We start from the raw sequence: 11,209 nt of genomic DNA on the forward strand, positions 1-11,209 counted from the left end.
CCCCCAACCCTACCAGCCCCCATTCCTAAAAAAAAATTAAGTTTATTTTTAAAAAATATTTTCAATTTCAACAATTATTTTCTACTCTAGTAAAAATAAAATAAATTTTTCAAAAACATTTTCCATTCATAAATCAAACACTAAAAATCTTTTTTGGAAAATATTTTCTACTCACCAACCAAACATGAGAAAATAAGTCAAAAATCAACTTATTTTCCAAGAAAACATTTTCTAGGAAAACGTTTTCCATTGAAAACATTTTCCTTCATACCAAACACACCCAAAGTGTAAAAAAAGAAGAGGGAGATGATAAGTACCTGAAACTGAAAATAATGGATAAAAAGACTCAATTTTTTAAAAACAATTTAACCAAATGAAATAGTAAAACTGACTTATTTAAAATGATATGTTAGGAGTAGTAAATAGCTTCGATTGGTCGTAGGTATTCGTAGTGGTATATGTTGCACATACAAGACTGTTGGGTTATGAAGGTGAATAGGGGTCATGCAGATGCTTACAATTGCAAATCATAAGGCGATAAATTAGATGACAAATAAAACTATACTAAAAGACATAATAGTATTTTATGATAGGATCAATTGACCTACATAACTAAAAACTAATAAAAAGAAACTATTAAAACTATTGAGAGAAAAATCTCCATAAACAAAACTATCTAAACAACTACATTGTGGATTCTATTGTGTTCTGCTTTGAGAATATGAATCTTTAATTTATAGATCTCCAAACTTTTCTTCTAAGGAAAGAAAAAACCAAATATAGAAGAAAATTATATTTTCCTTCAGAAAAAGTTCAAGCATTTATGGTAATACTTTGACTTTTCTTTAAGGAAAAAAAATAAACTTCAAACAAGGAAAGAAAATCAGGGCAAAACCTTAACAAATTTCCCCTTTTTGCTGGATTTTCTTGGTAAAACTTGATCCGTCTTCTTCACATACATGATATCTTCGTTCTTCACATATTCTTCATCAGTGCTGCTTGTCATGGTTAAAAATAAAGTTTAAAATAAATGAGTTAAAAATGATTTTAAAATATTTTATTTTTATTTTCAAAGATGCAGCAACAGAAATGTCGAAAATATGGTTTTAATCTTTTCTCCACATGTAGCTGGACAAAATCTTCTTTAACATCAAATTAGTTACAAATTGATTTGAAACCACTTGAGCATGTCTTCAACCTCATTCAAGCATTGGATCATTGAATCATCTGATCTTTGAACCATGTGCTCTAATACCACTTGTTGGGTTATGAAGGTGAATAGGGCGTCATGCAGATGCTTACAATTGCAAATCATAAGGCGATAAATCAGATGACAAATAAAACTATACTAAAAGACATAATATTATTATATGATACGACCAATTGGCCTACATAATTAAAAACTAATAAAAAGAAACTATTAAAACTGTTGAGAGAAAAATCTCCCCATAAACAAAACTCTCTAAACGACTCATTGTGGATTCTATTGTGTTCTACTTTGAGAATAAGAATCTTCAATTTATAGATCTCCAAACTTTTTCTCTAAGAAAAGAATAAACCAAATAAGGAAGGAAATTATATTTTCCTGTCAGAAAAAGTTCAAGCATTTATGGTAATACTTTGGCTTTTCTTTAAAAAAAAATAAACTTCAAACAAGGAAAGAAAATCAGGGCAAAACCTTAACAAAGACATGAGAATTGTGTAGGCCATAAAAATTTCCAACGGTGTATTGAACAACTTTAAAGAGAGGGTGTGAGGGCGTTCAAAAGAAATCAATAAAGATGATGTTGAGGTCTATTGGGGCTTAAGAGGGGAAAACATAGTTTCTGTTCGTTTAAACAAATTCAAAGAGAGGGTGTGAGGCTGAAGAGGGGAAGACGTCGTTACTGTTCATTTTGAACAATTCAAAGAGTGGGCTTGAAGCTAAAGAGTAGAAGATGTCGTTTCTGTTTTGAGTTTCAGATGCGGATGGGATGAGTAAATTTAGATTGAGTTAAAAGGGATTCCTTGCTTGTTGTCGCGCCACATCACAAGGTTGAGGATCCTCTTTAAATATATACTAGACAACTTACTCGCGCTTCACGCGGTAAACCATGACCTCATTAAGATTATGAATGATCATTTTTCTAATATTTGAATATTAGAAATTCAGTATTGTCACATATATTAATAACTTAAAAGATTGTAAATTTCTTACTTTATTATGAATTTTATCTTCTACGTATTTTCAATTATAATATTTACTCTTTGATATAATTAGCTTCTCAATATTGAATGATTTTTCATAGATTAGTTAATTATCACTTTCTCTACTGTTATGTATATGTGCATTCAAAGTATAAGATATCCAATTTGGTGACTTATTATCCATTCTTTAGCCAATAGCATCTAGTTTTCCCTGCTCTTCAATATCATTGTCCATAAACACCCCGAATATGTCATATTAAATTTATCATGTGAAAGATATTAGCCCCTCATATTCTCAAATATGTGTTCCTTGATTATTCTAGAGCTAGTAAATCATAAAAAGATGGGACAATTATGCAGAATAAAAAACATTTAGCCTATATTAGGTACTATAGCTTTAGTTTAAGAAAATTATAATTCGCGGTACAATTTTCTCAATTCTTGTTATTCACTAATTCGCCTATTTTGTATAATTCGTCTGATTTGTATAAATTCAGAACTTGTATAATTTGGTTCATGATTGTACAAATCCAGAATCTCGTATATACTTACCCTAACTATTTGTATACAATTTATGAAAAATTCATAATAAATTACCATGTTTTTATATTGGCAAACGAATTATACAAACAGAGTTCTGAAAATTTTCTAAATGTATAAATACAAAATTTGTATATACTTACCTTATTTGTATATTCATAAGCGAAATATATAAACAAACAAAATTATACAAACCACAGCCTCCATAACAAACATGACTATCTTATGGAGCGCAATTATCGAAACTATAGTTATGAAACACAATTATGATTATGTTTGCTATTTCTAAAATTTTGTCTAAAAGGATCTCTTTAAGTTTTCAAAAACTTTTTAAATCATATTTATAGAACTGAATTTTTTTTGAAATACATTATTTTTTACAAAAAAAAAAAAGAACAACTAAAGAATTTTGAACAAACAAAATCACATGTTTATTATTATGGAGGGCACCAGCTGTGCAAAAGTATAGGAATAAAAACAATAGGAGAATCAAGAAAGGTTACACGTAGCAGTAGTTATAATAGTTGAGACTCTCCAATTTTTTCATGTATTAACCATTAACAAAGAATTAAAAAGTAGCAACTGAAACATTTAATTTTTTCTGAATAAAGAATGTGAAAGGTTAAAAAGCAATATGTGAAAAATATGTGATATATATATATATATATATATATAGGTTGTATACAAATAGAGGGATTCTCTCACATCTTTAAACCACAAAAATTCTAAGTTTTTTTGTTCTTATTCTTTTTAACACTCAATTTAGTACATATGCTATATTTCATGCTATATTTTTTTAATCAACTTTATGGACCATTGATCCGATTTATTGGTTTTTCCAAAGAAGCTAGATAAAGACTAATAACAAAAGCCTTAGGCCAAATCCTAAAAAATATTTCATACTATATTTATTTATATTATAAAATATATTAAAAGAAGACACTTTTCACATTGAAAGATTGTAACTTTTACGATGAGTTGTGACTTTTTCAAAGAGTTGTAACTTTTTTGAAGGATTGTGTTTATTCCATATCGGTCAATCAAAAATGTTTAAAAAGTTTACATAGCCAAAAACACAAAAGTAATTCAATACAAATTAAATTCGTAAAAGATAAAACTTTAAAGAATATTGAATAAAACACTGACGTAAGTTGTCGGACAAAGTGATGACATAAGAAAAAACCCACAAAAAAAAGTAGCTACGAATAAAAAAATTGTCATGGTTGTGATTAGTTGTTTAAGAACTGAGCAGTTGAAATGGTTTTTCTTTTGACATGTTGAATGGAGAAAAAAACTATAAAGAGATTCTAGTTTTGTTTCTTTATTTTTTTGGGTGAAGATCCAAAGTAGACTTCCGAAGAATTGACGAACTTCTACATAAATTAGGGATGAAATTTGTCACGAAGAAGAAGACTATTGCCATATTTCATCTCAAATCGAGCTGCAGTTCCTCTTTCCTTTCAAACCGAGCTAGGGAATTGGATTTCGCTTTATCAATTCTGTCATCTTATCTACGATAGCAACAAACTCCACCTCTGAAACAAGAGAAAAGATCATATTGGCAACAACAAGTAAAGTTTGAAATGCCTCAGAAGCAAGTCTCGATTTAGCTGCATTATCTTCCTATCGATGTCATACTAGACTCAACAACGGGTATGATTTGCATAGTTTTTATAGGTAGTTCTAAAAGAGGCGCAATCGAAGGGTTATAACAAACTGAATGGACACAATAGTTGAAAAAATGAGTTTAAAGGTACAAATAATAAAGTAGGGGTAAAAGACCTAAAAGTACGAAGAAAAGCATAAAAGTAAATTTCTGAATTCTAAGAGTGTCACGTAGACATGCCTATGATTCTCTTATAAGATAAGATAAATATTAAATTGAAATATTAAGATTTAAAACACATAAATATTTAAACACTGATAATCAAATATTATTCTCTCTAGTAAAAATAATTTTTTTTTGCAGAATTTCAACTTGAAATTATATTCTTTTATCGAAAAATATATCTTTCGAAATTCAACTACAAAAAATAAAAATAAAAATGTCCATGATCGAACAATCACTTATAATTTTATTTCTTTAAGGACTGAAATGAAATTTATCCAATCACAGGAGGAAGAAACGTCAAACCTTCATTCTCAAGGGTGCGATTAGAACCAACAAAAAGTTCCCTGGTGAAGACAACACAGCTGACCGGGAAGATTTTGCAGAAACGCCTGAAGAGAAGAGCTAAACAATCTCTCGAGGCGCTTCACGAACAAGCAACTTTCATATTCAGTTAGTGAAGAATTATCTTCTTGTTGTTGTGATCAGATCAACTCCTTTTTCTCTGTGTGTGTGTGTTGTGTTCTTGAGTTTGTGCTTTACGTGAATCTAAATCTATCCCAGTTGTATCAGCACTGGAAATGTCGAAATCATCATCTTCAAAGTTTGTTTTGAGTAACTTTTATCACTACATTTTATCAAAACCCCATCAATTTTCAAGCCCAAATGTTACTTATAGTGGTATATCTCATTTCCTTTCTAATCATTCCAAGATTATCGAAAAGCCTGCTGTTAATCAATGGGTTTTGAATTCCCAGAGAACCCATTTTTCATCTTCCCCATTTCCGCGGGTTTTGCAAAACCCTAGTAAGAAGTTAGACCCAGATGGTAGTTTCTTGTGGAATAGGAAATTATTAGGGTTTAGGTACTTCTCGTTGAAGAGCTCCGGATTGGGTTTGGGGAAAAATGTGTTGAAGAATCCGGTTGAAGCTGCCAAGAAAACGGCTTTGCGATACAAGGGTGCGGTGGGTTTGCAAATGGAGGCATTTTGGAAGAGGAATTCGATGGTGTTATTTGGTGCAGCAGGTATTATGGTGTGCATTTTGCTTTGGAGGATTCTATTTGGAATTGCTACTACTTTTATTGGATTGTCTGAAGGCATGGCCAAGTATGGCTTCCTTGCTCTTTCCTCCGCCATTGTCGCATTTGCTGTGAGTTCTTCTCAAGTTTCTGCTTGTAGTTGATTGAGTTGAACTCGGTACTTTTATGTTGATGCATAAGATATATGAGCATGTCTTTCTGGAAATTACATCATTGTTTGAGTTGTATTTGCTGAGCTTTTGCATATGCTAATTGCATCCTTACTGTGACTTAGCTGGTATTAATATCATAATGTGCCTTAAGAAGAACTGTTAATTTGAGGTTTGGAACCATTAGTTGTGATACTGCTATATGGTGGGCTATCTGTAAAGAGAGGAACTCGAGATGTTTTGAGAGCATAGTGAACAATGTGCAGAAAGTTCAACTTAACTGCATTCTCTTTTTAGTTTTTTGGTGTAATCAGTTTTACTCAAATGACACTATCTCTATTATTGATGTTCTAGATTCAATTTAACCATAGAGAAGTGAAGTGAGGAGTACTCTTGTATATAATGTTTCAATACAACCCATGTATTGTCTTGTGATATAATACAAAATTACCCAGTTAAAAAAAAAAATCAGTAGTTATGATACAGAAACTATTAGGACTAGTTGCTGATCATCCCAATAATTAAACCACAAATATTTCTACACCAAGAGTCTTAGTTAACAACTTAATGAACAAGTACCGGAGCTAATCTTACTTGTATTTTGCTTTGCATCCTCTTGATGCTTATTAGTAAAATGCTTACTTTATAAAATATTAAGAAAATCACAAATATGTACCTTTTTGTTAGGTAATAGTAATAGAATTTAAGTGCTGATAGGAATTTGTCAACCTCACAAATCAAAGGCTACACATATAATTGGTTTTTTGAGAATCTGATATTTGGACTATGAACTTCAAAGTTGCGAAATGGTTAATCCAAGTTAACATTCAAACTTTTGCACATTATATGGAGCTCAAACTCCTTCATGCTTGGGGATTGGGACTATATATAATTTTGGAACTCTTTAAGGAATTTTTTAGTGTTTTGAACAGTGGGTGGTCTATGATTAAAGTTTCCCAGTTTTCTGTCTTCTTTCTATGTTTTGAACTCTTGCTGATCGAGCATGCTCTGTACTTCTTACAATTATAGCTGAGAAACCTTTTGCTTTGTTATATTAGGGCTTGTATCTTCGCTCAAGATTTACCATCAATCCTGATAAGGTGTACAGAATGGCAATGAGAAGACTTAATACAGAGGCTGGAATTCTTGAGGTTATGGGTGCTCCACTCTCGGGAACAGACTTGAGAGCATATGTGATGTCAGGAGGTGGTATTACCCTTAAGAACTTCAAGCCACGGTTTAGGGGCAAAAGATGTTTTCTGATTTTCCCAATACGAGGTTCTGAGAGGAAAGGTTTAGTAAGTGTTGAAGTCAAGAATAAGCAAGGCCAGGTTTGATTTCAAATCAGCTGCTTCTTTTGTTCTATATGATGAAGCTAAACTGTGTGCCGTTGCAATTTCCTCATCCTATCTGAACATTGTCACGTGTCATGAGGTTCAAAACTGCATCTTCTAGTAACTTCCTTTTTACCTACTAATCTTGCCTAAGTAGAAAATATAAAGCTTTAAAAAGGATAGTTTTTATAGCATCGTGAACTAGAGAAGTCTAGAAATAAGCAATAAATACATTACAAGATCAAAGTTGATAAACATTCATGTGATAGGGAGAGGGAGCAAATTTGGTTGAAGTGCACATCGCGGCAAGATCAAAATCTTGTGCAATATGTAATCTGCTAAATGAGACCATCCTATTTTAAAAAGCTTAACTTGGTATCTGAGTTGAGTTTGTTTCTAACTTAAGTAGTAGCTAAAAAGTTTAAACTGGCATGACAAGTTTGTAGTGGCTTGAATTCGGCCTATGAGATGTTGAGCCTGCAAGCATATCGAGCATTATGTCAATAGAATATAGGATGTCAAGTTTTTGATCTAGTATTATCGAGCATTATGTTTCCATCTATCCAGCAAATAAAAAAAAAGGACCGAAAAAAGAAGGTATCACGATGTCCTATTGCCGGAAAGATGGTAACATAATGAAGCTTAATATTCATGTCGTGAGCATAAGTTTGGCTTAATTGGTTTTGTAATCAATTTGAGCTGGATTGTTTAGAGTCCTACCCACCTTTCTCACTCTGGACTAACAGAGGCCATAATATAGTTCGCCAAATGATCATCTAGAGTTTAGTGCTTCTAACTCTAAATGACTGACATATACTTTTTTTCACAAGAGATTTTGCAGAAGTTGAAGCTTCCAGATTTGGTTGCTACACTATCAGATAAATAAATAAACAATGCAGAATAATCTTAACTGGTTTCTTGTTCATTCTAGCAATGCTTATGCTAACTTTATTTTGCTTCTCGGTCTGCAGTATGATATGAAATTATTGGCAGTAGATATACCAATGGCCTCAGGACCTGACCAACGCCTATTCCTGATTGGTGATGAAGAAGAGTACAGGATTGGTGGTGGTCTTATTGCTGAGCTAAGAGATCCTGTTGTTAAAGCAATGGCAGCAACTAAAGAGTTTGAAGATCGGGATGATTTGGAGGATGAAGAGGATGCTGAAAGAGAACTCCAAGAAGCGGAGAGAAAGCACCAGGAAGAAATTGAAAAGCTTGATTCAAGATGATTAAGCTGAATTTTTTTCTTGTATCCTTGGTTTTACATTTGCGTTTTTTACAAAGGCATTGCACTAGATAGAGCAAAAGACCAACAATGCTCTACTGTTGAGTGAATTAACAGAACTATATGGCAGGAAAAATAGATCATACACTCCGAATTTTCTGTAATGGTTCGTTGTTGGTCAATAAGTATGTTGTTGGAAGAGTATCAAATCCTTAATGTAATCGGTACATGCTTTATTTTCATCATTTAGCCTTGAGGGCCTCCTGCTGGTTGAAATAGTAAATTACTACTACTTTGCTTGACCTCATTGATCTTTTTAAGACTCAGTGGTATTCTCAGATACTTTCAACAAGTTGTTCTAAAATTATGTGCCAGAAATTGGCTTATGGCCTTCTTTTTCCAGAAATTCCACTATTGAAATATCTCCCCGTCTTTACAACTCTCTTATCTCTTCTAATGGAAGTATGGAAAACAAGTTATACAACGGGTCAAGACCCAATCCAATCCAATTTTTACTGAACTTAATTATTTTATTCCTTCTTTTAAACTATTTTAGTATCTAATAAAATTGTTTTTTTCCGACTATATATAACACATCAAATTGAAAAAAACTTAAAAATATTTTGACAAAATATCTTATGAGTTAATTCAGATTACATATCATGAGGTAAGAAATAAGAAGTTTGAGTCAAAGTAGACAGACAGCCGATGAGTTGGTCGCTGTAATTATCCTAAATCATAATATGGAGCCTGCCATGTGAAGTTTTGACACATAAAAATAAGTAGTAATTTGAATTTTTCATGCATAAAGTTCATCATTGTGCCATGTTTGGTTTGCAGTTAAATTCAGAGCAAGCATCATCGTTATCATTACATGAAATGGGGACAAAAGTTTCGACAATGAATCACTTCCCCACCTAAAACTACTCAACAAAAAAATGGACTCCGATCCATTGAATTCAAATTGAACTTTGGGCTAACTTAAATCCTCTATAGACGACTAGTTGTTTTATGACGGAATTATTTAATTAGTCAACTTTAATTTTTACATTAGTCATATTCCATCCGTTCCTTTTTGCTTGTCAAATTTTAACTTGACACACCTATTAACCACTATTAATGATAGGATCTTAAACATATTTACTCACTACATTTTTTTCAAAAAAATAAATATAATAAGTTAAATTATTTTTCAAGCAACCAAGTATAACTCAAGTCCTCTTTATGTTCACCTTTATTTATTCTCGATCTCCTTTTGACAGCTTTAAGCAAAAAAAAAATTGTACCAACCTAGGAGAGGATGGAAATGGCATTTTACCAATCATTATAAATGAGATGTATTATTTTTAAATAGAAATTAGGACCTTTTACAATTTTTATAAGATTCTTGGAAAATCAAGAATTGTTCCACCGTTTCATATTATTTGTCTATATTATTAAAAAAAAATTACGCTAAATCATTTGTCAAGTTTGTTAAACCAAAATATAATAATTTTTTTTTTTTATCATTCTGTCTTTAAAGCAATTCTTTTTGAAAGCGTAAATAACATTGATCACCTGCATAAAGTTTAAAAAGTTTCTCCATTGTTAATCTTGGTATATTGATGGTGAATTGGTGATCATGAATAAGCACATAAACAAAGGCACAAAGCGTATTAAAAAATTAAGGATAACTTAATAAAAATGCCCATCTTATTTATGATTTTTTAACAGATGTATATAGAGAAAAGTGGATAAGTAATATGAGACGGAGGAATGACCCGAAAAATGCACATTAATTATATATAGTTTTGGCATTATTATTAATTAGTGAATATAGTCGCGCTTCACACAATCATCAAACTATTAGTGAGTAGATATATATATTTTCATAAATTTAGTTTTTATAAAAAATAAAATTATCTATATATATTTTATTTTTTTAGATTACATTTACAAATATGCATATTTTTATTGAATTTTCATTAGTTAATTGGTTGATCTCTTTAATAAATCCAGGTGTCATTTTTTTTCGTATATACAATTAATTGAAATTAGTTAAAATATAGCACAATAATGGGTTAAAAGGAAAATATCAGTGGATAGTGCCTTCGTTTTTTTTAAAAATGATATTCTTCACATACATTTCTTTTTTTACCCGAAAATAAAATCAAAACTTTTGAAAAGTAGAATTCAAAAACTAAAAACTCACCTTTTTTTTTTTTACATTTAAACAATCTTGATATTTCTCCGAAATGTTAAATAAATGACTTGCATTTTAACTTCATGTAACGCATAGCAAAAAACACAAACCAGTTTATTATCAACATAAGCCAACATCTAACATGGCCTTGATAAATTTTAAAAAAACATTACAAAATATCTTACAAAATCTAAAGAAATTAACTTAAACTTCAAGTTATAGCATTTACCATAATATGCAGTAAATATAGAAAAATGCGAGAACAACACTCCTAAGTTAATTTTTTTTTAGATGAAATTAAGAAAAGTAGTCAATAAATTGTCATGAAATCTTGAATCACTATAATAAGAAAGTGAAAATTATGTGCAATCAAATTAATTTGTTTTAGAAGAACTTTGGAAAGTATACAATAATATTATATTGTCATGAAATCTTGAATCACTATAATAAAAAAGTGTTGAGTACAACACTTTTTTTGTAAAATTCTCGTGGCCACCAACTCTGTGTGAATGACAATATTAAGATTAGTAACTTCAAAAGAAAAATAAATAATTTTCAATGTGCATAAAGTATGCATATCGTACACTATCCTAAGATAATAAACAACATCACAATGAAACAAAACGTATCATTACTTTCTATTTTTTTTTAATAAAACCTCAATGTGTATTTGACAAGAATAATAGAAAGACAACTCCCATGCTGATAAGAAAATGGTCA

At 30.8% G+C, this 11,209-nt stretch overlaps 1 protein-coding gene across 1 annotated transcript; it reads left to right on the top strand.

Moving 5' to 3' along the window:
* Positions 1 to 4,859: 4,859 nt before the first annotated feature.
* Positions 4,860 to 8,609, top strand: LOC125860750 (uncharacterized). The gene is made up of 3 exons (XM_049540770.1): positions 4,860 to 5,706; positions 6,804 to 7,076; positions 8,051 to 8,609. The coding sequence occupies exons 1-3, from the start codon at positions 5,137 to 5,139 to the stop codon at positions 8,309 to 8,311; spliced, it is 1,104 nt and encodes a 367-aa protein (XP_049396727.1). The 5' UTR covers positions 4,860 to 5,136; the 3' UTR covers positions 8,312 to 8,609.
* Positions 8,610 to 11,209: the final 2,600 nt, after the last annotated feature.

Source organism: Solanum stenotomum, chromosome 3 (assembly GCF_019186545.1).
Source record: "Solanum stenotomum isolate F172 chromosome 3, ASM1918654v1, whole genome shotgun sequence".
NCBI lineage: Eukaryota > Viridiplantae > Streptophyta > Magnoliopsida > Solanales > Solanaceae > Solanum > Solanum stenotomum.